General features: G+C 41.6%; 2 protein-coding genes across 6 annotated transcripts; both read left to right on the forward strand.

The window, feature by feature from the left end:
* Positions 1-581: 581 nt before the first annotated feature.
* abca7 (ATP-binding cassette, sub-family A (ABC1), member 7) lies at positions 582-21,421 on the forward strand. Of its 5 annotated transcripts, none has more exons than XM_027017349.3 (50): positions 587-1,236; positions 1,329-1,434; positions 1,525-1,618; positions 2,255-2,396; positions 2,505-2,632; positions 2,999-3,120; positions 3,224-3,418; positions 3,778-3,870; positions 4,202-4,439; positions 4,783-4,922; positions 5,255-5,371; positions 5,544-5,741; positions 5,841-6,046; positions 6,220-6,396; positions 6,841-7,063; positions 7,456-7,677; positions 8,006-8,210; positions 8,450-8,563; positions 8,682-8,853; positions 8,963-9,094; positions 9,212-9,351; positions 9,458-9,595; positions 9,791-10,020; positions 10,109-10,166; positions 10,605-10,807; positions 10,946-11,057; positions 11,277-11,300; positions 11,385-11,530; positions 11,825-11,949; positions 12,049-12,144; positions 12,227-12,413; positions 12,528-12,622; positions 12,712-12,744; positions 13,094-13,199; positions 13,516-13,590; positions 13,677-13,846; positions 13,992-14,169; positions 14,266-14,381; positions 14,669-14,813; positions 15,003-15,126; positions 15,306-15,435; positions 15,536-15,659; positions 15,867-15,929; positions 16,246-16,352; positions 16,498-16,639; positions 16,810-16,944; positions 18,578-18,681; positions 19,017-19,109; positions 19,222-19,465; positions 19,571-21,421. In XM_027017349.3, the coding sequence occupies exons 2-50, from the start codon at positions 1,369-1,371 to the stop codon at positions 19,961-19,963; spliced, it is 7,020 nt and encodes a 2,339-aa protein (XP_026873150.2). In that variant the 5' UTR covers positions 587-1,236; positions 1,329-1,368; the 3' UTR covers positions 19,964-21,421. The 5 variants fall into 5 exon arrangements, with proteins under 5 accessions (XP_026873154.2, XP_026873150.2, XP_026873152.2 ...); XM_027017351.3 differs by having other exon boundaries at positions 3,781-3,870; XM_027017352.3 differs by lacking the exon at positions 11,277-11,300.
* Positions 21,422-21,720: 299 nt separating this feature from the next.
* Positions 21,721-26,436, forward strand: r3hdm4 (R3H domain containing 4). The gene is made up of 8 exons (XM_027017385.3): positions 21,721-21,904; positions 23,151-23,305; positions 23,465-23,583; positions 23,661-23,775; positions 23,916-24,001; positions 24,146-24,231; positions 24,341-24,396; positions 24,531-26,436. The coding sequence occupies exons 1-8, from the start codon at positions 21,867-21,869 to the stop codon at positions 24,632-24,634; spliced, it is 759 nt and encodes a 252-aa protein (XP_026873186.2). The 5' UTR covers positions 21,721-21,866; the 3' UTR covers positions 24,635-26,436.
* The last annotated feature ends 258 nt before the right edge of the window (positions 26,437-26,694 follow it).

The following is a 26,694-nucleotide window of genomic DNA, read 5'->3' on the forward strand; positions in this document are numbered from 1 at the left end:
TAACCCATTAAAAATATCAATATATGTTCTTTTATTGATCATAATTAATATCTGCTAGTGACATTTGGATAAAAACAAGTGATGCCATAAAAAATGATGCAAAATAGGAACTGATCCTGTAATTTTTTCCTCAGTCGCACTCAATCTGCGCACTGAAAAGATTAACATAGCACCCAAAGAGCATGCACAATCACATCTCTAAGCAGCTAAGCACTTGCAGTAATTAGTTCTATAACTGCTTTTATAAACGAGAAGCAAAGAAAACTCTGATCTGTGGAAGCTTAATAAGAAATGAAATATTTTTAAATGTAATTTGGACTTCATGACTTTTAAAAGTATCGTGATTAGTATCGGACTTGCTATTTACTTGGTATCGGACCGAAGAGAAGATAAGTTGTATTACCCTTCCCTACTGTCCAAGTACGGTATTACAAAATATCAACATGTACAAAAATATCAACAGCTGCCGTAAATTGCGTGTAGCGTTTATACACATTAACCTTGTGGGTGGGTTCAGTATGACAGCTGAGTATAATTGGCTAAAAGCTCAATGCCGGTCGCGATGTTTTTGCTGGAAAACCCTCCCACTTCGATATCTTCTTTCCAAAGTCACTGGCGAGACAGCAACTGCAGCTAACGCATTCAACATTGTCAGCATGGACTTTAACGTTGGATTTATACACTGTCTCGTTAGAGAGAGCATTTTGACAGACACGAAGAGTAGGTCAGGAGTGCTTTCTTCTTGACCTTTCCAAACAACGCCACTGTAAACGTTTTATCAGAGGAAGGAAATTGAAGTGTGAAATACAGCGGGCCGGCGGGTGCACCTCCGGATCAGCGCTAGCTAGCAGCTGGGGTTCTGGTCTGCTAGCTCATTTGTGAAAGTCGTGGCAGCTTATAGGTTTAGGTTTTTAAAGTCAGTTAGCTAGTTAGCTAACCTAGTTATCTAAATCGCTAAGATATATTTAAGTAAAGGGTATTCGAGCTATCTCTCCTGTCATCTATTTGCCACTTAAAACATTGCATTTTGTTACAAATTGGTACCAACATAATTATGTTCTCGGCAGAATTTGGAATGATTTTGGACTGACAAAAACTGCCTAGTGTACTCCCAGGTTTCTGGAAAATAATTACATATACTGGCATAAATAAATATGTTTGCTTTGTAGTCTATATGAGAGGATATTTGCTTTGTAAACCAGTTATGATGAGCATTCCAAGATCAAACAATCACAGGTAAACCTGAGCAGATCAGCTTGTTTATTGCAGAATTTGATTTAATTTTCTCACCATCTTGAACTGATAACTATATATTTTTTTAATGATAGCCCCATTCCATAATGGGCAAGTAGACTGCTGCCTTCCAACATGGCCACAGCAACACAGCTCTTACTCCTTCTGTGGAAGAACTTCACGTACCGCAGGAGGAACAAGGTAGCTGCACTCCACCACAGTGAAGGACAAACGTCGCCTTATTTCAAACCAGTAAACCCAAACGGTATAGTAAAATGAACCTCTCCGCAGATCCAGCTAATCGTCGAGCTTCTTTGGCCACTCTTCCTCTTCCTCATTCTCATCTTTGTGCGGCAGTCACATCCTCCCTATGAACACAGCCAATGTAAGTGCCTGTGTGTGAACACTCTTCTCATGCCATTGCACACCCAGTTCACTGTCAGGTGCTCCTCTTCCTCTTCCATGACAGCCAAATTATGTAAGATGATTGTCCGCAGCCCCATTACTGCAGGGTGGAGTTGTTATTTTTTGGACATTTATTCCTCAGATTGCCGGCGGTCTCTGAAAATACGTTATCTGAACGTTGTTCAAATGACCATGATGTCAGCGCGATGTGTATAATGAAATGTTTTCATGGAATAAACATTTGAAGTATTAAGATATCCAGGGATGATGCATAGTTAGCACCTGTTGAATCATGGTTACCTTATAGAACAGGTACAACAAGGTGCTTGCAACACCAAAAATATCCAGGAATTCACAGGAAGCATACATATCATCAAACTAATAATTATTAGTATGATTAATAATTAAGTCTAGTTAACTAATTATAAGAGTGTCTGCCAAGTGCTGTAAATGGATCCATGGTAAAAAAAAAAAAAAAGGAGACATTGGATATTTGTGTACAGCTGTAGGCCAGGTATTTTATAGGTTGCTTTGTATTATAACAGATTTTTAGTCTACAAATATCCAGAGGAACTCTGATCATATTTAATATGAATGGATTTTTGCCTTGTTTCAGGCCACTTCCCCAACAAAGCCCTTCCCTCTGCAGGCACTATAGCATGGGTTCAGGGCATTGTTTGCAACATCAACAACCCATGTTTCCACTACCCAACTCCAGGCGAGACACCAGGGCAAATGGGGAACTTTGACAATTCCATGTCAGTATATTCTCCTTTCTTACATAATCACAGATGGTGACACAGTTCTGGTTTTCCCTCTCTTGTGTTCATCAATCAAGGGTTATTTTTGTTCTCTGTCCCTGTCAGTCTTTCTCGACTCCTACTAGACGCTAGGAGCGTTGTCACCTACGCTGCCCATCAGAGAACCCTCTGGGGCTTACAGGACCTCTCCTTCGCTGTCCAGGGACTGGGCGAGAGGCAGAATGCTTGGCCAAGTAGGGCCTATTTTGATATGCTTTGAGAGGCACAGATAAGCAAATGTGCATAAAGTGAAATGGTACAGTGAAAGGGAGATGGTGTTTTTAACATATGCATTAATGTGGATCTTATGTAATCCACTTTGTTGATTGATTTTAAATCCAAAACCTAATGTTATTCATTCTAATATAATTATATCTACATTTTTAGGTGTTCTTTATTATTTCTTGAACCTGTTAAATTTAAGTCCAAACAAATTAACTTTATTTTTTTTGTTGATTTTCATCGATTATTGTATATTTTTAAAAAATTCTTGTAGAGTTTTAGGTGTTTCACATGAAATTTGTTCAGCTCTGATTTCTCTCTCAAATTTTCTTCTAAAGATCTTGTAGTGGCAGAATACCTCAGACCCAATGAGACATTCTCTTCCTTCATGCGGGACAATTGCAGTATGCCCTCTGTGTCTGTAGACCAGTTACTGAGGGCTCGACTCAGCCTGCAGCTGGTAAGCTTGAGGCTATGTGCTCCATTAGACTTTGATAATAGCCACTACAAACAGGATAAATTCAAAGATTTTGTACATTCCTTCTTCTTGTTTTTGTCTGTAGGTGGCACCGGCAGGTGCTGGAACACCACTCTCTGACATCATCTGCAATGCCACTCTCCTGGGTCGATACCTCACAGTGGAAGAAGACACGTCGTTTAGCAAGCTGCAGCAGGAATTGTGTGCTGTTCCCTCAGACCTGTTGCAGCAAGCTGAGCAGGTCTTCCTGTCACAGCTGGACTTCAGCAAGATTTTCACAGTCAGTATTCTGGCTCACGTGATCTCGTGTGATTCCCACAGTTGTGTTATCAACAGACCATTGTAGTAACTGAACTTGGACACACATGATGCTATAAGCTCTAAGAGGCAGGATGTTTGATAGATGAGAAATCTATACATACATAAAATAATTATAAAATGACAGTAAATAACTATTAAAAAGACCAAAAACCCCAGAAATTAAAAAAAGCCCACAACTGTGACAGTCTCTTTGTTTACATGCCACGCACAGGCTGAATGTCTAAATTTTGCTTTTGAGGTATTTTATTTTCTAGCCAGTTTACCATAAACAGTGGTGAAGAAAGCGGTTGCACTGTTTTACCTATGTGTTCCTGTCAGAAGGAAGAACTGCACTCCAGTACTGCTGAACTGCCGCTGCTCAGCAGGGCCGTCTCGTCTGTAGCTCAGGAACTTGCCACTGTTATGGATGATGTAAGCACCAAGCCGTCAATCCCACTATGCCGCAGGTTTACGTCCTTTCCTGCACTGATGCCTTTTGTGTTGTGCTGCTGACATTGCATAATATCAGACATCGCAATAATGTTTACTTTGTATACCAGAGTCTGTGTTGGATTATGTAAAAAAACTTGATGGAGATTAATGCTGTGTGATTAGGAGTGTCAGTTAAAGGAGTGAGACCCAGTTAATGTTGACCTGGATGGTTTTACTCTCCACATATGTTAAGTAGTTGTGCCCTTATAGTGTCCAATGCTATTCTGAATGGGCCGCTGTTTCTTTGCTTCCTGCTCACCTCTCCTCGCAGGTGTCTGCCTTGTCCAGCTTCTCGGAGCTGAACGCCGAACTGAGGCTGCTGTCGCCGGAGAACCACTCAGCTCTGCCACACGACAGCTTCCAAGCCTTCTCCAGGATCATGTGCGGCCACCCTGAAGTGGGTGGTGAGAGGATCCCCTCCTTCAACTGGTATGAGGACCAAACCATCAAGTCTTTCCTAGGAAGAAACAGATCAGAGAAAACCCACACGGACAAGGACAACACCACCAGTAAGAATGTCCGGTTCAAATTCCTTAAATTAATACACATAAATTAAAATGTAAAGAAAAATGGTTATAGACTAACCAGTGCAAAATGTTGTAGTAAGAGGATATGTTATAAAATAAAATCTACATGCTACATTTTATAAAAATAAGTAAAGTATTACTTATATTCCTTTACACATAATTAATTAATTAATTGATTGATTTTTTTTTATCACTTTTTAAAAAAATAATTTTTATCACACTCACCCATACTCTTAAATGGTTTTTAGCAGAGCTCTAATGAATAGTCTAATTTCAAACTACCTTTTTACCAGTATTTTATCAGTCTCTCTTTGGTGTCTTCTAGCCCCATTCTGTAAAAACCTGATTGAAAACCTTGAATCGAATCCTCTCTTTCGTGTTGTGTGGAGAGGCATCAAGCCACTTTTAACTGGGAAGCTTCTATTCACACCAAACAGTCCAGCTACACGCCAAATCATGAAAGAGGTACTTTCCAGCCCCTAGCTGTTCTTAGCTTGGTCATCTATTTATTGTGAATTGTAATAAATAGTGATTATTTATTTTTATGGTGTAATATTGTACGTTTCTGGCATTTGTCTTTGTTTTTTGTAATTATGACTTTTTGTTTGTTGGTTTTTAATTTCAAAATGATGTTCCCTATTTAGCAGTCAATAAAGTGACCATAATGACATATTTCCTCTGGAAAAAAACAATATTCCATTCAAAATACCATTTCACTGTTTGAAATAATAATTAAACATAAAAATAAAAATATTGGAAGTTTTATCATTAAAAAGTAAAAACAGAACACCCATCAGGTGAATAGGACGTTCCAGGACATGGAGATTCTGGAGGAGGTGTATGATGCATGGATGGAGGAGGGACCCAGGATCAAGAGCTTCATGGAGAGCAGTGTGGAGATCCATCTGTTACGGGTTAGCCATCACTGTCTGGACTCTGTTTAGCTTTGATGATCTGTTAGAAAGGCCCAGCTAGAAGTTATGCTCTACGCTTATATAAAATTAACTTTTCCTCCATAAATGATTATTGTAATTAGGAGATAAATTACAGAATCGACAGAACAATCACTGGATTTACTTGCTACAGGATTTATTGAAGCAGCCCGAGGTGGCTGCGTTGCTGAACCTACGGCTGGAGAACACCTCCTGGACAACGTCCCACCTCACCCACTTCCTCTCCACGCCTGATCTGGACACTCCCAGGAGAGAAGGAGCACCTCCCACCTGGCTCGATCTATACAATGACATCAACCGTACCATCAGCACTTTGTCCCAACTCTCGAAGGTACCACCACTTCTGGTACATGTAGCATGGCCGTGCTGAAGGTCCCAGGCTCTTTCTCACGCATGTGCGTTCGCCCATGTGTGCGGCGTGTTCTCGCAGTGTTTTGAGCTGAATAAGCTGGAAGGGATGGCTACAGAAGGGGAGATGGTGGAGCGAGCCCTGGAGCTGCTGGAGGATCGGCGGTTTTGGGCTGGAATAGTCTTCCTCCTCCCGGACCCCTCCACCCCGGAGCTCCCGCCCCATGTCAAGTACAAGATCCGCATGGACATAGATGACGTTACACGCACCAACAAGATCAAAGACAAGTAAGCTGATACCAGACTATGTTCTCTTGGTATTACCTTTAACACAGCTCACAGGAAGAGTTATCTTTTATGGATTTGCTGGATTTTAGCATAGTACTCCTTTTCTTGCATTTATTTAGTGGTTACAGATATGTGTTATGCACGATATAAATGTGAAGTTTCTGTATCTGTAGGTTCTGGGACCCAGGTCCAGCTGCAGAGCCCTTCAGTGACATGCGATACGTATGGGGCGGCTTTGTTTACGTGCAGGATTTAGTGGAGAGCGCAATAGTGCGCATCCTAAGTGGCAAACGGCCGACTACAGGAATTTACGTCCAGCAGATGCCGTACCCGTGCTTTGTGGATGACGTGTGAGCTCTGAAATAAGCAGCGCTCTGCATTACATGTTGCACTGTACCGTTGTTTTGAAGTTCTGCTCTTCTACCTTTTCACTGCTAAATCATCTGTGCCAGAGCAGAGGAGGCACTAAAGGGTGCACTTTAGTCATGGGACTGGGAAACTGTACAAAGTGTGGAAATCAATTATGCCCCCTACAATTACTTATATAAGTTAGCTCTATATTTAATTACAGCAAATAAGATAAAGGTTTAAAGATTACTTATCCTTATGAGACACTGAACCATTGTATGTGGACGTTTTGGTATTTTGCTTTTCTTTGTTCAGGAGGTTAATAGTAAATTCAGAAGGCAGTCACTTGATATTGGTAGTTAAAGAGGTGATTACCTCCTAATGGCATCACTAAATTCCTCATCACGCTCCCTCTGCCTTCTGTCCTGTCCCTGCCGTCCCGGCAGCTTCCTGCGTGTGTTGAACCGGTCGCTACCTCTTTTCATGACGCTGGCATGGATTTACTCAGTGGCCATGATCATCAAGGGCATGGTCTATGAGAAGGAGGCACGGCTGAAGGAGAACATGAGGATCATGGGACTGAGCTCTACCACGCTGTGGTTCGCCTGGTTCATCAGCAGTTACCTGCCCTTCCTGCTCAGCTCGGGCCTCCTCATCACTGCACTCAAGGTACAGACACTAGAACCATCCCCTGACCCCCAACCCCAAACCCCCTATCCTCCATGGGTCAGTTAGGGCTCTGCTCTGTGTAAGTCACATCACAAAATATAAAATGGTAATTTTTTTGGAGAGCTAATTTGCATCAGTAGTACAGAGGTCATTGTAGTGATAATGAATAGCCAATATTTTTGTATAGCCCTCGTCACCCTGAGACAATTTTCTTTGACAAAAGAAGGGATTTTATTATTGCAGGCATTAACCTTCCCCAGGCACTAATCTAATCTGTGAAACACCTTAAAAAAGCACAACAGCCAGCATGTGTCCCGTTTTGAAACAGTGGCGTGAGTAAGGATTCAAGGAGGTTTTTCCAATATGCCTCACAGCGTGATCTTTGCCCTCAGGTGGGAGACATCTTGCCTTACAGTGACGCCACAGTGATCGTCTTCTTCCTGGCTGCCTTTGCCACGGCCACCATCATGCTGTGCTTCCTCATCAGCACCTTCTTTTGCCACGCCAGCCTAGCAGCTGCCTGCGGTGGCCTCGTCTACTTCTCCCTCTACCTCCCCTACGCGCTGTGTGTGGCCTGGCGCGAGTACCTCACCAGCACGCACAGGATCCTGGTGGTGAGCTTCCCAGTCTGACCCGATCAGTTAATGATGCTGTTAACATTACTAACATTAACATTGCCTAGTTAATGTTGTATTTACAAGTAGTTGTCTTTCCTATAACAAGTATTTGTAAATATAATATTAACTAGGTAACATTTTGGAAGAATATTAATTTGGTGCCAACAACAAATTTGTTTTGCTTATTTAAAAAATAACAAATCAAAGATTTATCTAAATGTTCGAATATAAAAGAACTGAATTTTGGCCCATTTTGGTCATTTGAGTGAGATGAAAGGAGCTCAGTATTGTGGTTGCCCAAGGATTTGATTTGCTTGTGCCGTAGAGCTTCCTCTCTCCGGTGGCCTTTGGCTTTGGCTGCGAGTACATTTCTCAGTACGAGGAGCAGGGAGTGGGTATCCAATGGTTCAACCTGAGGTCCAGCCCCACTGAAGGAGACCAGTACAGTTTCACTACCTCAGCCATAATGCTGTATGTGGACGCCTTCATCTATGGAGTGGCTACTTGGTACATCGAAGCTGTGTTTCCGGGTTAGAGGCACTCGTACTCTGGGAGCAATGTACGCAGATGATCAGTAGCAAAAACATGAAGATGCAGTTCTGAGTTTTAAACACCCTTGTAACTGGTTTCCACAGATTTAAAGATCATCCTGAATTAAATGAAAACTAAAACTACACTTTTGATTCATTGTCAAAAAAGACTCATTATTTAGATTTTATTTAGACATCAGTTCTTGGGAAGTCTGACCATGGTTTGGTTCTATTTTCAGGTCAATATGGTATCCCCAGACCATGGTATTTTATCTTCCAGATGAATTACTGGCGAGGAGCCCCACTAGAGGAAGGATTACACATTCCTCCTGCACCGCAAAAACAACCAGACAGTGAGAACACTGCTTAACAACACAGACTGACTTTAAAAAAGGAGAATCCAAGCTCCTTTGCATTTTACCATCATCTCCTCATAGCATTTTTGTCTGTTTTATTTTGCACTGTGTACAGATCAAATTGAAGCTGAGCCTTCCAATCTCATCCTTGGAGTAGCTGTACATAATTTAGTCAAAATCTATAAAAAGGGGGCCAAACTTGCTGTCAATCATCTGAGCCTCAACTTCTATGAGGGCCAGATCACATCATTCCTGGGTCACAATGGAGCTGGCAAGACAACCACAATGTAAAACCCAAAAGCAGGGATAGTTTCACCAGAAATTTAATCTAGTGTTAGTATCTACTTCTAACAAGCAACTAGCAGTTTGAAATAATTTTGTAACTTCTCGTGGCAGGTCCATTCTGACAGGGTTATTCCCCCCAACTGCTGGAACAGTGTACATTAAAGGGATGGACATTCGCACGGACATGAACGCCATCCGGAGAACCCTGGGAGTGTGTCCCCAGCACAACATTCTCTTCGATATGTAAGCTATTACTCTGGCAAGGTAGACATTGTTTACATTGCTTACACACAGCGGTTTCAGTGACTGTTGGTAATGGTGTTTTAACCTGAGTGCACGCTCCCTTGCTCTCTTGCGTAGCCTGACCGTGGAGGAACATGTGTGGTTCTATGGTCGCATGAAAGGCATGAGCAGCATCGAGGTGAAGGAAGAGATGACCAGCCTGCTGGAGGACGTAGGACTGCTGCACAAACGTCACGAGCAGACCAGGAACCTCTCGGGTGCCCCCCGCCAATAAAACACCACAGCGTAATGGCGGAGCAAATGAGGTGGAATTGATGCTGTTCTCCTGTGTGCTTATTCGCTCCCTCACTTTTCCTGTCACAGGGGGCATGCAGAGGAAGCTGTCTGTGGCTATTGCTTTCATTGGGGGGTCAAAGGTCGTGGTCCTGGATGAGCCCACGGCTGGAGTTGACCCCTACTCCCGCCGTGGGATCTGGGATCTGCTACTCAAATACCGCAAAGGTCCTTTTTTTTAATTATTATTATTATTTACATTTATATAATGCCTTTCTCAGAATCAGCGATGCTTTACAGACAGATATCAGCCTTTACAAACACACACTTTTGTTTAACCAATCACATTAACTGCACTTGCAACATCCAACAACACTTTTTAATAGCTTAGGAATCACTGAAGGCCTTTCTGGTCACTTTCAGAACGTACAATCATCTTGTCCACACACTACATGGATGAGGCAGACCTCCTGGGCGACCGCATTGCCATCATCTCCCAGGGCAGGCTGTGCTGCTGCGGCTCTCCGCTCTTCCTGAAGGCACGCCTGGGCATGGGCTACTACCTCACCGCCGTCAAGGAGTCCCAGAGCCGCACGCCAAACGGCGCCAGTGCTGCCAAGCTCATGGCCACGCTCAGACCCACGCCCATGAAGGTGAGCCGTCCTCTGCTCTGGAGCAATGAGTTTTGGGAGCACGGGGCCTCGCATTCGAGTAAAGCTGTGTTCATCCTCTGTGTTTCAGGACAACGTATCTTCCATGAGTGGGGACACCGGTGTGGGGAGCGAGGTGAATGACTCAGGTGGGATACGTGTTGTCTGTTCAGGACTGTTGGGGTCTAGAACTTTATAATAATCTCTGCTATATTTTAAGATATAATGTAAAAGTCTAAAAGGTCAAGTCAGTTTGGATTACTAGGATGTTAAGCACATGTTGTGCACAACTCACTTTCCAAAAAAGAGTTATGTAGATTCCTGTGAAGGAAAAACTGATTCCACTCAAACAGTGGTAATTAATGTACAATCATTTAATGTCTAATCTTTTTAACAGATTTATTTAAATGGCCTAGGTGGGATAGTTGCTGTTCTTAATGGGTTATCCAGCGTGTGAGGACTATAAGACAGTGCATTCATTTTTTTTTTTTCTTCCCCAGAAATGGGTATACAATGAACCACCCAGTGACCACTGTGTTCAGAACAGGAAAAGACTCTCTGGGTATAATGTTCCTTTCCACCTGCAGACACGATTGGCCTCATTGCCCTTGCCCAGTACTACGTCCCCGGGGCCCGGCTGGTGGAGGATGTGGGCGGCGAGGTGGTGGTCAACTTCCCACACGCCGCCTCCCAGGATGGCACCCTCACCCTCTTTTTGGCAGAACTGGACAGGCGCCAGGCCGAGCTGGGCATCGTCAGTTACGGCCTGTCGGACACCACGCTGGAGGAGGTGAGGCGGCCAATTCAAAGCGTGCCTGCTTTACACTCTGTGAGCAGATTAAGACACTCCTAATGATGAGGTAGTGAAGGGCCTACGGCCAATATGAGACCATGGAGGAACAGACTGACCTCCACATGTACATTTCAGATCTTTCTGAAGGTGGAGGAGGAGACAGGAGTAGACGCCAAGCCGAATGTGACAACTCGGTCACTGGCATCTCTGAGCCAGCAGAGGGAGCCATCCGAGGACGGAACCACAGGCACTACAAACACTTTCTACTTTCTTGTCATTTAGCTGTGTTTATAGCCCTATTTCACTTGAAATAGCCGAGGGAAGAATTAGAGAATGACCCTCTGAGAACACTAAGCACATGGTAGTGTGGGACCAGGGGGCTGTGAGGTAAAAGTGAGGGGCCTCTGGTTGTGAAAGGCAGTTGAATACTTTTTCTGTTCTGAATCTCTTTCCTCGCTGCCAACAGGATGGAAGCGACAGCGCAATACAGGTACAGACTAGCGCAACGGTAACCGAGTGGCCCGGCGAGTGTAACGCCGAGCCATTAACCCCCAGGATTCTCTCTCGCACACAGAGTCCCAGGAGAGGGAGCCACTGAGCAGTGATGGATGGGGTGTTGAGCCTCTCACAGACTGGGGCCTGACCTTGCAGCAGCTCCGAGCGCTTTTCACCAAGAGGCTGCTGTATGCCCTCCGCAGCCGCCGAGGCTTCCTGGCTCAGGTACAGAGCTGCAAACCTCCTACTGCAGTCACTCAGAACACACAACCCTCATTCATAATCCCAGCAGGGTTTTCAGGTATTAACTGTGTCAGTCATTTAAAAGTAACACTAAAATATAATCTGAGGCAGCAAACGTATATTATTCTAAAGCTCCCATCAGTTTGGTTGCTTTTTTTTTGTTTGTTTTGTTTGCTTATTTGTATTTTTGGAGAAGCAAAGTTTGAATAAGGTATTTTGTTTTGAATTATGCACATTCTCCTTGTTTATAAAACATTGTTGGTTGATGTTCCTCAGATTGTCCTGCCTGCAGTGTTTGTCCTAATTGCCCTGCTGTTCAGTCTTATTGTCCCGCCATTTGGGAAGTATCCGGCTCTTGAACTCCAGCCATGGATGTATGGTGAACAGTACACCTTCTTGAGGTGCTTGCAACATCATAGTAATGCTGGCCATTGTTCACATTTGCCCTGAACATTGCCCAGACCATTCTCACTGCCTCCTGACATCTCTGCTGCCCACAGCGATGACACCCCACACGACCCTGACATCCAGAATCTCCTCTGGGCTCTCCTGGACCCTCCTGGATTCGGGACCAAATGCATGGACCACACAGACATGTAGGACACCTGCCTTTTCGCTGTTGAGCAAGTTCTGACACTATGGTGTTTCTGGTAACATGCTGTGCTACTGAATCATCAGGGAGGCCCAGTGCAAAGAGGCCAGGGACACAGACGTGTTCCTCCAACCCAAGACGCCCTACGCCACCTGGCCAATGAGCAACTGGACGGTAGAACGACCATCTCCCGAGTGCGAGTGTAGCACCGACAAGGTCCGCTGGATGCTGCCCAACTGCCCACTGGGTGCTGGGGGACTGCCCCCTCCTCAGGTCAGCAGCCCCTGCTGCTCCCCACCACATCAGCCTCTTAAAGAGCTACAAAGTTTGGATTTTAACAGCAAAATTAAGTTCTTCAACGCAGCGGTTTTCTTGCTTTGGTCACAGGTAAAGAGAATGACCGGTGACATTCTGCAGAATTTGACTGGGCGGAATATATCTGACTACCTCATGAAGACTTACCCTCAGATTCTGAAAAAAAGGTGTTCTTTAAATGGAAGAAGCCAAAAATGCTTTTCCAATTTTGTGCCAAACCAGTCTTTTATTTGTCTGTGTTCCTTTTTTATTCTAGCATGAAGACTAAAAAGTGGGTGAATGAGTTCAGGTGAGTCTTGTCAGTGTGAAATTTGCTATTTAATGCACACTTCAGATAATGTGACTGGGGGAAAAGTGACTTTAGTAATCAGATATTAATTAGTTAAAAATTTAAATTATCTAATTTTCTATTTGCTTGTCAGTTAAATGTTACTTGAGTAATCAGATTTATTTAAATAGTTGTCCAATTGTTTATAACAGAGAAATGGTTATGCTAATGCTTCCAAGACACATAGCCCAAACTCCTCCTACTTGTTATTCCATATACAAACATATGTCTTTGTCAAATCCTTGATTGTGGTTGGTTTACATGCATTTTATAGATATTAGCATATCTCCTCATGTTCTCATAACATCAGGTATGGTGGCTTCTCTCTGGGTGGTAAGAGCTCTCATGCTCTCACAGACACTCATCAGCTTGAGGAGTCTGTATTGACTATCAAATCACGTTACAATGTAACAAAGGTATGTCACTCACATCTGAGATCCCTTAAGAGCTTAAAATGTATCTTTTTCTTAATGTGTGTGTGGTGGGGGGGGAGGAGTGATGTTTATGTACACATTTAAAAATCTTATGCACTTTCCTTGTTTATATTCCCTCTGACATGGTTCTAACTTAATATCTTTAGACTTAAGCCTAATAAATGATCATAGCTAAGCACTATTGTAATTTGCTCTGGTCAAGAGCATTTGCTAAATGCTGGAAATGTACATAAGGTATATAAGGCACATAAAGTGGTTTGCCCAGCTGACATTCATTCATTCATTCATTCATTTACAGAACAGTTCACTGGATCAGCTTCTGGACAGATTACCAAGCATTGTCACTGGTTTCAATAGTCAAAACAATGTAAAGGTAAGATAAACAATGAGCTGGAAACTCATAATTCTCAGTAAGATTTATCTTGGTGCACCATGACGCTTTGTTGTTCTGTCCCCTAGGTGTGGTTTAATAACAAAGGTTGGCACGCGATGGTGTCTTTTGTGAACATCATGAACAACGGGCTACTCCGTGCCAATCTTCCTCCTGGACAAGACCGAAGGAAACACGGAATAACAGTCTACAACCACCCCCTTAACCTCACCAAGGAGCAGCTCAACGAGCTGGCCTTGTATGGCTCTTTTTTTTTTTTTTTTTTAAACACGTGTGACAGTTCTCTGACAAGCTTGCACTAGTTGCCTATACAGTGATTTCTAAATTTCTAAAGCTGTCTCTCTCTCTCTCTCCCCTTTTTTGCATTCCCTCTCTCCATCCAGGATGACCACATCTGTGGATGTGCTGGTGTCCATTTGTGTGATTTTTGCAATGTCTTTTGTTCCGGCTAGTTTTGTGCTCTTCCTGATTGAGGAGAGGGTCAGCAAGGCTAAGCACCTTCAGTTTGTCAGTGGGGTCAAGCCCATTGTGTACTGGACTGCAAACTTTGTCTGGGACATGGTCAGTTTCTAGGTGACCTGTGCCTGTGTGTATTGTATCTAATATAACCATGCTTGCTTTGTGTCATGGCCTGTGATGTGTGTTCGGTTTGAGCAGCTGAACTACACAGTACCAGCTACCATGGTGGTCCTCATCTTCATAAGCTTCCAGCAGGAGTCTTATGTGTCAGAGAAAAACCTCCCTGCACTAGTGCTTCTGCTCTTGTTCTATGGGTAAGGGCTGATGGAGCTACATAGTCTGATAGCAAAAAGGGCTTTACTGTGGGACACACCTATAGCTAGTTTGTAATACCATGGAATAAACATATAATTTTGTGCATCATTGAAACTAAAAACTTTAGGTTTTCTTTCTTCACTTGTGACCTCATGCTAAGGTTAAAAAAAAAAATATCCCCACAAACTGTCTGTCTTGCTATATGACTTGTTTGATAAATGTAGTAAATTTGATGAAGCCAGTTTACCAGGGTGAGATGACCGTGTGTGTTTTTCTGCCACTGCAGCTGGTCCATCACCCCTCTCATGTACCCTGCCTCTTTCATGTTCTCCGTGCCCAGCACGGCCTACGTGGTCCTCACCTCCATCAACCTCTTCATTGGCATCAACGGCAGCGTTGCCACCTTTGTCTTGGAGCTCTTTGTCGATGAGGTACCGAAAGAAAGAAGTCTCAGCCTTGACTCTCTGATTAGGTTTATTACACGCAAAGACCATGCCATTTTTGTCCTTGGGTTAAAATGACCAAAAAAAAAAAAAAAAAAAAGGTTTCACGTGTCTCTGTGCAGTACAGGTGTATATTGTGCTTTTCCTCATGTCCTCTTCAACTGCCTTCATTTTCAGCACTTAAACAAGGTCAACAGGATCCTGAAGAAAGTGTTCCTGATCTTTCCACACTTCTGTCTGGGTCGGGGGCTTATTGACATGGCTAAAAACCAGGCCATGGCAGATGCTTTCCAGAGGCTCGGTAAATGCCCCAAAGCGAGGCTATGCCAAGGAGCATAGAGGCAATCAAGCTATTTTTCATTGCATTATGTAAAAGGTTTTCCCTGTTGCATCTGCATAAGTGACCCAGGCCATTTAGACCTAGTGTTTTCAGCAACTTAATGTGGAATAGTATGAACACAGAGGGTTCTGTGTCCACAGGCACCAAGCAGACTCTGGAGCCGCTGGCCTGGGATTTTGTGGGGAAGAATTTGTTTGCTATGGCTATGGAGGGCGTAGTCTTCTTCATTTTCACTGTGCTGCTACAGTACAGGTTTTTTATTCATTTGAGGTATCTTTTTTATCTCCACTGAAATTATACATCTGTTATTTTATAAACATTTAAGACAGAAAACAGCGAATGCTGTGACCTGTGGGAACATTTCTCCTAGGTCAAGTTTGGACCCTGTCCTGCCAGCACTGGGCTCAGAGGACGAGGACGTAGCAAGGGAGAGAGACCGAGTGAAGAGTGGCAAAACCCAAGATGACATTCTCATCATCACAGACTTGAGCAAGGTGATTGTTAACTGAAATCATTTTCCTAGAAATTGAGTGAAGTAAATTTCAGCAGTTCTGACTGTTGCTTCCACATCTGGATTTTCAAGTCAAAATCTCAAATGTTTGATGTATACTGATCTTCAAAGACCTTGGACAGGGAGAAGAAATTATTGATTATCTTATATCTGACAGTTAATAATTAATATTATTCTGTATTGTTTACAGGTGTATAAAGCAGGCAAGAAGCCAGCAGTTAACCGCCTTTGTCTTGGCATTCCTCGGGGAGAGGTATTACAGATTTAATCATCTATTAAATAGAAAATTCACAAATAATTTACTTGCATAAAAGCACGCATAGTATATTGAAAAATTAAGTGCTGCTAGATAGATTTTTGCGATTAAAAATGGATAATCATAAACAGCATGTTAAAATATTTATTTCCCATTTTTATAGTGCTGCTTGTCATTTTTCTTAATTGCTGATCATTTCTTGCACTCTAAGATGGCAGTATGTCTGTTCAAAATGATGGTAGCTGCTGAGAATGGGTTGTGCTTTTCTTAATGATGTAAATGTTGATGAATGATGATGTCTTTCCAATGTCAGTGCTTTGGACTATTGGGGGTTAATGGAGCTGGCAAGACTTCCACTTTCCGCATGCTCACCGGAGATACCACCATCACTTACGGCAATGCTTCTCTCAGCAGTCACAGGTCCACTCTTTTTTTTTTCTTTCAAGTGCTGAAGTATTCATGACTGACCTGTGTACAGACATTGTAGTTTGTGCTGAATCATGAACGCTGCCTGTAATGGTAGTGCAGCATCTGGAAACCGAGCACTCCCTGTCTGACCCCTTAGTGTCCGCAACGAGATGGAACGGGTTCATCAGCTTATGGGCTACTGTCCTCAGTTTGATGCTGTCAGTGACCTTTTGACTGGTAGAGAGCACCTGGAATTTTACGCTCGATTGAGAGGTGTCCCCGAGCCATTTGTGGCAAAGGTATTGACACTCTGGGTCACACAGAACTAAAATTGAACGCAGTTTTGCCAGAGAAGCAGCCAAAAATCTTGTTAATATACAGCACTTGTAGGTTGGTGTGAAATAAATAAAATACAATCTTCAGCCTTTTGATGTCTCAGCCATGTAAATAATTGATGTTTGTCGCATAGGTCACTCAGTGGGGGGTGGAAAAGCTGGGACTGTCACAGTATGCTGAGCGAGAAGCAGGAGGCTACAGTGGAGGCAATAAACGCAAACTCTCAACTGCCATTGCTCTTATTGGAGCGCCACCTGTTATTTTCCTGGTTAGCCCTTGTCACCTACTGGTTCAGATAAGCATATGTTTCTTTGATTAATGTTTTAGTCAACTGCATTGCCTTAAAAAGCTGCTCTTTGAATGGCATTTCATCTCTATTGCATATACTACAGTTGTGGCCAAATGTTTTGAGAATGACACATTATGGTTTTCACAAAGTTTACTGCCTGAGGTGTGGTTTTTGTTTTTTGGTTTTTTTGTTTGTTTTTTTTTAGATCCATTTGTCAGATGTTTATATGGTATAATGAAGTACAATTATAAGCATTTCATAAGTTTTAAAACTTTTTATTGACATACATCCAGTTTAAGCAAAGACTTAATATTTAGTATTGACCCTTCTTTTTTAAGACTTCTGCAATTCGCCTTGGCATCTTGGATATCAGCTTCTGGGCAACATCTTGACTGATGGCAACCCATTCTTGCCTAATCAGTGCTTGGAGTTGATCACAGTTTCTGGGTTTTTGTTTGTCCACCCTCTTTTTTAGGATTGACCACAGGTTCTCAATGGAATTGAGATCTGGGGAGTTTCCTGGCCATGGACCCAAAATTTAAACGTTTTTTTCACCTAACCACTTGGTTATCACTTTTGCCTTGCGACGTGGTGCTTCATCATGCTGGAAAAAGCATTGTCCATCACCAAATTGCTCCTGGATCTTTGGGAGAAGTTGCTCTTGGATGATGTTTTCATACCATTCCTTATTCATGGAAGTGTTCTTAGGCACAATTTTGAGCACACATGAATGACCCAGGATGCCTTACTGTTGGTATGACACGGGACTCATGGTAGCACTCACCTTTTCTTCTCCAGGCAATCATTTGTCCAGATGTCCCAAACAGTCTGAGAGGGGCTTTATCAAAGAAAATAACTTTACCCCAGTTCTCTGCAGTCCAATCCCTATACTTCCTGCAGAATGTCAGTCTGTCCTTGATGTTTTTCTTGGAGAGAAGTGGCTTCTTTGCTGCCCTTCTTGACACCAAGCCGTCCTGTAAAAGCCTTCGCCTCACTGTGCTTGCAGATGCACTCACACCTGCCTTCTGCCATTCCTGAGCAAGCTCTGCACTGGTGGAGACCTGATCGCATAGCTGCATCCTCTTTAGGTGCCCTGAAGCCTTCTTCACTGCAATTGAACCTCTCTCCTTGAATTAAATCAGCTGCCTGGTCTTCGTTAACACTTCCTCCCGAGCTAACGAGAAGATGACGGAAATGATGTCAGCAGGTCATTTTGTGTCTGGGCTGAAATGCAGTGGCTGGAATGCAGTATTTTTGTGATTTATGTTCACTTTCATGGCAAGGAATGACTTTGCAATTCAAGCTGATCACTCTTGACAATCTAGAGCTAATACAAATTGCCACCATAAAAACAGCAAATTTTGTGAAAAGCTAAATTTGTGCTAGTGTCAAAACATTTGGCAGTGATTGTATACTATAAAATATGTTAATACAAAAGGAGATTTGTTACATATCCAGGCAAATACTATTTGCCTATTTAAAATGTAAAGTCTCTGATTTACTATAAAAGGCAAGTTACCTATTTTTTTATTAGTATTAATTTGCCCATGAATCCACTCAGTCCATCATTTGTAATATTGACAGGATAACTTATCTGATGTCTAATGCTTAGGACGAGCCTACAACAGGAATGGATCCAAAGGCTAAGCGTTTCCTGTGGAACTGTATCCTCAGTGTCATCAAAGAAGGGAAAGCTGTCATACTCACTTCCCACAGGTAGTGGACATAATTACAACATGAAAATATTGGACTTAAGCATCCCTGACTAAGCACTTATCCCCACTGATGGGGTTGCTAAGAACCTAGCAGACACCATTATGGCACATTGGTGAAGTTCTGACAAAAGCCTTCATTGTACATTTCATCAATGAAATAGCATTTCTTCAAAACAGCATTTCCTAGAAATTTCACATATATTATGTATAGGTAACAGTTGTATAGGTATGCATAAACCTTGTAGTACTATATTGAACCTTATGTGTGAATATAGAGCTTGCTATTCAATATTGCACAGCACCGACTGCTCTACTAAATGCTCTGTTTCTGCACAGCATGGAAGAGTGCGAAGCACTTTGCACTCGTATGGCCATCATGGTCAATGGCAGGTTCCAGTGCCTGGGTTCAGTGCAACACCTCAAGAACAGGTACCAGCCACAAGCTCATTAATGAGAAAAAAATAGCACACTTCTTATTTTAAGGTTTATGAATACATAATCATCAACATTATCTCTGGAGCTGTTCTTGTCCTTCCTACAGATTCGGGGATGGTTACACGATTATCCTTCGCTTGTCTAGTCCATCACAGCATCCCTGCCCAGTGGATGCCTACATAAAGAGCTCCTTTCCTGAAATTGAGCTGAAGGGGAGACACCACAATGTTCTACAGTATCAGCTGCCATCTCATGCTTGTTCCCTTGCTCATGTCTTTGATATTCTGTCGAATAAATACAAAGAGCTGGGCATATCTGACTATTCTGTATCTCAAACCACACTGGATCAGGTTAGAGCATGATGGTTATACATAAATTGTCATTTTGAAGTACTGGTTAAAAAATGATGAATTTGAGGACAGTAAGACTGAAAATACATTGTTTCTCTACCACAGGTGTTTGTCACCTTTGCCAAGGAACAGACGGATGACGATGACCAACTAAGACAGGTGGCTGTGAATGGTGGCTCAGTGACGGACCAAACCCATTGGCTTCAGCAATCCAGACGTATCCAGCCTCATCCACCCACTCAACCAATCAGATGTTCAAATTCTTCAAACCTTTCTCCTGATTGCAACAGACCACCTTTTTTAGCCAAGGCTTCTGAGTCTAAAGAGGACAAACATAGTGAGCTGTCAGAAACAAAAAGACCTCAGCAGATTCAGATGCAGTCTTTACTGGCAGCTTCAAATTATGAACCAAAATGCACATTTGGAATGAACTCTCTGAGCAAAGACCCTACTAGGCTGTTTCTGGTCAAGAGTAAATCACTGGAGAGCAAAATGTAATCCAGTTGTGACTGAGTGATGGGCTAGAAGAACCATGCATCTGAAGCCACACAACTGCCGGTCATATTTCCTTGTTTTGTTGGTGCCTTGCTAAACTTCCAAACTGAACACTTATCACCTTAAAATACCAGTCACCATTTAGGAATCGGTCTCTGTTCTGCAAATCTTCATCGGTGTTATGTTTTGCTTGAATCTGAAACTTGAACATTAATCAATGTATTGAATGTATTGAGAAGGGGATAGTTTCTAATGACTCCTCAATATAAGACTGAGAAAACATCTTTATGGTGTTATTTGCACTTTACAAATGTTAACCTTGTGCAATCTTGTTTCTTGACAAACACACTTTTAAGTTTATTAAATGATTTCATATGTTTTATGTATCGAAAATAGCAAATTACAAAGGCATTATATTAAAAACTTCCTTTATTATGTTAAGCATTTTATATATTTCTCTTTTTGAATGGTTTAGACAGCTTGCCTAAGACAAGTTGTTCTCTCCCTGATGCATTTTTGCATAAAAGTAGCTGTAAATCCAAAATTACACATACGATTGGACTTTTAATGCACTGCAGAAACTAGTATGTACTATAGAAAATGTAGTCTGTAGAAGTACAGTTGCAAGTGATGTTGCTATGGCTATGCATGAATTATCTAATAAAAAAGTATGGGGTATGGGAATGACCATGAATGAGGGGTGTATACATGAGGGATGCATGGGATGTGTGAAGCATGTGGATGCACTCGCAAAGGGCAATGCGACACAGCCACCAGGAAAGTAAAATGTTTGTTCTGGTGGTCAGAGCAACACCTGGAAGACTTGAAGCTGGGGAAAGGTTACTGAACCTTGCTTTTTGCTAGAATATGTGATGTATATTTATGTTAGAAATGGACATCACAGTTTCATTACCCAGGCACTGAAAATGTTAATGTTGTCCCTGCTCTAGCATACTTAAAATTCTTAAAAGGTTGTTAATTAGTTGATGAGCCAAGTTAGTTGTGCTGGGACCAGGGAAAAGACTGCATGGCTAATATGTAATGAGGACAAAAATTGCATAATCATTTTCCAGCATGATTACCCTTCTCTTCTGTCCTAAAAAGGATTTTCTGTATATCAGGGCATGAGCAGAATGAATCCGCATTTATGCTTTAATCGGTTTGTGCATCCCTCACGGAACAAGTGTAATTACTTAGCAATTTTGCTGTCATCGTGGTCACTCTGACCTTGTCTAAACACTTTTCTTTTCTTACTGCAAAGGGGTAGTGCAAGACTATTTAATGGCTCCTCATACAGTGTCTGCAGCCTGGTGTGCATTGCATTGCGTTGTGTTTAATTGCTTGTAGTCTAGTCATTTTTCTTTTACTTTGGAGAAACAGTCTTTGTGTCTACGAAAAAATAAGCATTTCGTATATCTTTTTGCATAAGTACTTTATAAATAAAGTGTACCGTCGGACCAACACTTAGTATGTTTTTAATTATAGGTATTGATCACAATTTTATTACCATGACTGGCTTTTTCAGCATTGTTGTCTAAGAGGCATAATCACATTTAAGGTATTTTTTTCCTAACTTGTTTGGGGACCACTGTTTTTTCTTTCGTGGTAGACAATGATAAAATGTTACTAAAAGTAGGAAACGTTTAAATGTGGCATTTAAACCTTTAAGGAAATATTTTTATTTAAACCGAAGTTCTGTCACCCCGTTTGCAAGCAGGTTAGATTAACGGCAAGGAAAGGACTATATATGTTCCTCGTATCCAGTTCCCTATCGACGAATAGTCTCAACCAGCTAGGGAGCTGGCTGGTTTCATGAGCTAAAATTAGCTTTTGAGACAGCTTTTTCCCCACAGGTCATCCAGCTATTTACTTCTGTGCTAACTGTGCTTAGCTCGAAGATTGAGAAATGGTTGTTCTTAATAACAATGAAGAACAAGACACAATGTAAGTAGCTAGCTAGACAGTTCGCTGGTAAATTAGTTAGCTCGCTGGCTAGATTAACTAACGTTACTAACGTTAGCTGTCATAACCTTTTATGTGCTTTTGGGTCACTGGGACGTTTAAATTAATGATTCAAATCAGTGTCTAATAGTAACTTGGCTAGCTATCTTAAACAGCCCTAGACAAGTAGCTAAGCTTTTTTGTTGTTGTTGTTCTGTAGGTTGAAATACTCCACGTAGGAAAACTAGATAATAGCTAACTGGATAGATAGCCTTAACCTACTTGCTATTGTTATTGAGACGCGCCGCGGCAGGTTCACCACTGTAAGATATAAGAAGTACAGCTAGCTAACAAGCAAACAAAGATCGAGTGCTGTGGAGACGTGTCATTTTAGCTAGAGAAGATGCTTAGCTGGTCATGCCCGGTGTAATCTACAGTCATTAAAGTTAGCTAGTTAGATGAATAAATATATCTTTGCGAAGTCAGGTCGGGTTTACATTCGGATGGGATAACTAAAGCATATGGGATTTTTGTTTTAGCAGTGCCGCTAACGTTAGCTAGCTAGCTAGTTGATGGTCATAATTCCTGTTGATATCAACAGGGACCTTTTAAAACTTACTGATCTGAAAAACTAACGTATATTCATAAACTCAGCTATCTAACCTTGCTATCTTTGCTAGCTAGTTAGCTAACAGCTAACTAACCTACCTAGGTTGCTGGCAGGTTGACATGGGTAACATTAGCTCGCTTCAATACACCGTTGTTGTGCAGTGCTTCGCCTAAACTGTATTTCGCACATCTAAATCTATTGCCCAATTTATAAAGCCAGAAATCAGAGACAGAAGAGATAAAGGCCAAATTAATACCATGTCCGTCAATGATTCTGCCGAACAGCTGGAAAGGAGGTTGGTGATCTAATGCTAGCTACAGAGAAAGCAGTTTTTACCCCAATTGCGGAATTTGCTCCGTTACACAGGCACACAGTCATACTTGCATGAATGTTAAATTAATACTAGTTAGGATCAGCACTGATATGCTTAAGTCTTCACATGATGCATTTCTGAGGCTATTGGATTTACTATCAACCCTGTCTAATTCACGTGTGGTAAATGCAACTGCCCTCATTTTATGTACAACCTTCAGCGCTACGTGCTGAAGTGAAGGTAAAACGTGCCACAAACGACGATAAATATGCTTAATGCAAGCAGGTTATCTTTTGATTGATGGATGTCTGCTTCTGTTTTTTTAGCTTGATAGAACAGCACTGCAATTCATTGCCCAGCTCTCCTGCCAAACGTGTCTCTCCAGCCAAAAAGAAGCAGTTCTTTATAAGCCAGGCCATACGTAATTCTGACCTCACGCCCAAAGCCAAGGGCAGAAAAAGTCTGAGAAGACAAGAGAATAGTAAGTGCATATATGCTTACTTGATTAATCATAGCTCTTAAAAAGTTTTGTTCATAAATGTTATGTCGTGTTATTAACCTTTGGAACATATTGTAAAATATTAGAAACGTTGTCGGTCTTAAGGTTTCTCTCTCATCTAATAATCTAATTGTAAAATAGCACGCTATTTGGATAATCTTCTGGAGCGGGATGAGTGCTCCAAAGATGAGGCTGAGGTGTGCGAGACTGCCTCACCCTCTGTGTTCACTGAAGCTTGCACCAATGGAAACTATGTGGAGGTACAACAGCCTGTTCAGGCGATTCAGGTTAGTAAAAAATAATAATTTCTACAATAGACTTTCCTCATTTCTCTTAGTATTGGAGTGACTTCATGAACCGCTCAGGAGAGGAGCAGGAGAAACTTCTGGCCCTGCTAGAGGAGGAGGCACAAAGGAGAAACTCCAGCAAGGCCACCAAAGACCAAAGAGAGTGTGAGAAACCACTCCTTTACTGACATGAATGTGCCTACACTAATAATTCTCATTTATTTGTTTGGTTCACCATTCATCGGCTCTGTAAGCTGATGTGATGCAGATATGATGGTGGTCTGTAATAGTTTCTCCTCCATCAGTGAACCCTGCCTTCAGTGCTCAGGAATGCTTCCAAAGAATTGATCGGAGGTTGCGTGCAACATTGAAACGCAGACACATTCCTATAGTGAGCCCTGTTTTTCTGTGTAACAGACATGGTGTGTGTAAATTATAGTTATGCAAAAAAGGTATATACTATACATACATATCTTCCATATATGTGTCATGTCTATATTAATATATCGACATTGCTAATAAACTCCCTTTGAAGGGGACACTAGAGCTTTTGGAGACTGACTTGCTGACGTTCTTTGAAGCTCAGCCACACTCAATCTACATCACCAAACTTGGCAGCAGGTATGTTTTCCACAGTACAAAAACACAGACAGCTGTAAGTGAGCCAAAATGTATGTGCCCAATTTCTATGTGAACATGTTGGATTTATTTGGTTGTGTTTGTCACCCAGTTTTGAGAGATTGTTGCTTCATGCTCTCTGCCAGTATATGGACCTTGTGTCAGCCAGTAAGTAGATCAAGCAGCAATTATAGCAACAGTATTTCGATGTTTGTCCCTTACTGCATGATTCTGTTTTTTATTGCTTCTTGGTGTTTCATAGCTTGAATACTAACATCATCCTGGGATGTCTTGTATCGCAGGCTCTGACTGTAATGGTGCTCGACAGACAAAAGTTGTGAACAAACAGGACGAGTTCCTCCCTCCTTGCCCATTGCTTTCAGCTTATTTGGAACAGATGAGCTAAGAGGACTGCAACCTTCCAGCACTGCCACATAAACTGGCCAGTATGAATTTCACAAGGAATTTAAAAATGAACAGGCTTGTAAGCCTGGTGATTGCTTGTTAGAAAGGCTTAGTTTAAGGGAATGGGCCACCATGTTCTTTTATAGAATCATGCACTAGCTACCTAAATGGTTGGTTGCTGGAATTCTTATGTCAGTGTACATAGTGTTTTTACTATTTTTTATGTTTCAGATTGTCATTTATGTTTTTGATAAAACATAATGAACTGCAGTCTACACTCAGATTACTGCCTTGGCAGATATACTGTTTTGTCATGGAGGGCTTTTATAGGTGCTATCAGTGAATTTGCCTATTGCCAGTTCTTATTACTAAATCAAATTATGCATAATAAATGAATAACATAATAAAATGACATGACATTGATTTGAAGTGTATGGTACTGCTAAAAGTGATACTAAGCATTATTTGTTAGTTTTTTCCCCTGTTGTTCAGGCCCAAAGTTGAAGCATGTACATTTTGCATTACAGTTTTAAAATCCTGGAATAGGTATGGGCTGAAGTGGGTACAACCCTTTACATCTATATTATATGATTGTTGCATGAATAAAACTGTTGAGCTGATGCAAAGGAGTGTTTGCAAATATCATACTGATAGCATCTTTAAGTTCTTCTTTCCAAATCAGTTACACAACTTTCCCCACCACAAAGTTTACTGTTTTCACAAGACCACAATAATGCTCAGTCTAATCATGCGGCACAAGATTATTTAATCATGAAAAGTGTGCTAGTTTAGGGTGTCTGGGGTTCCCAAAGTGGAAGAGAAACAAACCAGAGATCCTGATGGTTAATTAAAACTAGAAGTAAAAAATAAATAACAATACTACATATCACATCATAATATCAGTCTTAGCTGCAGTCCGTTTTATCCTATTGCCTCATACAGCATCATATTGTAGTGTTGGATACAGGGCATATACATTTTAGCAAAATTGTTACCAAATCTTTTGTGATCTTATAATGATGATGGTTTTTGTGATCACATGATGCTCAAATGTGCTCATTTTCATACTAATAATAGGAGATGTGAAAGAAGTGTTATTCTACTTTGAGGTGGCTTGAAAAGTAGGCATGTCCTACAAGGTTATACTTAGTTATGCTAGTCTTCTGGGCAAGGCCTATAACGTCAGAAGACTTGTAATCCCCCCCCACCCCCCCGCAATCTGTCTTGACGCTAATATATATTTTACCATCTTGGATTCACAACTAAGCCTTACAGGTGCATGCCAATGTGTCAGTACTTTTTGTATAATACATTTATAAATCAAGACTTATTGTGATTACATCTTCAATAAATCTTGACATTTTATATTGTCAAGTGTCTGAACACTTGACCAGCCAATGGTGTTGCAAACCAAAGTGCAAGTTTGTCTGTGTTGGGGCACTCATTTTCTCAGGCATCAACCTTTATGAATGTGGATTTCTACATGCATTCAGCACATTTGCATTCATGTAAAGCCAAGAGTCATGCATTTTGCTGGGCTCTGTGGGCATAACTTAATATTTAGACTGGTGTGCCTGTAGATGGCTGTTGTAATATATTGGTGATTCTCTACACGGATAGCTAGCTTCATTGTGTTTAGAATGCTTCAGTATGTGTTACGTTGTATGTGCAACAACTGTTTCTGTTCGGTATCAAGTTTTAAGTTAAAGAATATTTTGAATGAACGTTGTATAATATGGATGCAAGCCATGAGTGAGCTATGTATGTAGGATATGAATAAATAGTCAAATAAGTTGACTTGAATGTTTGATTCTGACTGAAGTCATTGCAGTCGCATTTACGCTTAATAAAATTGTCATTTGAACGGTAGAAACTAAACGTTTTGACAATAAGTGAACGAACAATTAAATTCAGTTTTTGAGCGATCAGATGTCTGATGGGTTGGGCACCACTAATCTGCGCTTTACGCTTCGTGTGCGCATACTCCAAGGTAAAGTAAAGGCGCCGGTTTTTCATTTAAAAGCCCTACGGAGGAAAGGAAATATCGATGCTAAACTCTCC

Source organism: Electrophorus electricus, chromosome 26, assembly GCF_041902795.1.
Source record: "Electrophorus electricus isolate QZ-2024a chromosome 26, ASM4190279v1, whole genome shotgun sequence".
NCBI classification, from domain to species: domain Eukaryota; kingdom Metazoa; phylum Chordata; class Actinopteri; order Gymnotiformes; family Gymnotidae; genus Electrophorus; species Electrophorus electricus.

Excerpts from the sequence above, each read along its gene's own strand:
- abca7 (XM_027017349.3), top strand. The coding sequence starts at position 1,369 with ATGGCCACAGCAACACAGCTCTTACTCCTTCTGTGGAAGAACTTCACG. Across the intron at positions 2,397-2,504 it reads GGGAACTTTGACAATTCCAT|TCTTTCTCGACTCCTACTAG; the intron begins GTCAGTATATTC and ends TGTCCCTGTCAG. Across the intron at positions 18,682-19,016 it reads GTCATACTCACTTCCCACAG|CATGGAAGAGTGCGAAGCAC; the intron begins GTAGTGGACATA and ends GTTTCTGCACAG.
- r3hdm4 (XM_027017385.3), top strand. The coding sequence starts at position 21,867 with ATGGTTGTTCTTAATAACAATGAAGAACAAGACACAAT. Across the intron at positions 23,776-23,915 it reads CACCAAAGACCAAAGAGAGT|TGAACCCTGCCTTCAGTGCT; the intron begins GTGAGAAACCAC and ends CTCCTCCATCAG. Across the intron at positions 24,002-24,145 it reads AACGCAGACACATTCCTATA|GGGACACTAGAGCTTTTGGA; the intron begins GTGAGCCCTGTT and ends CTCCCTTTGAAG.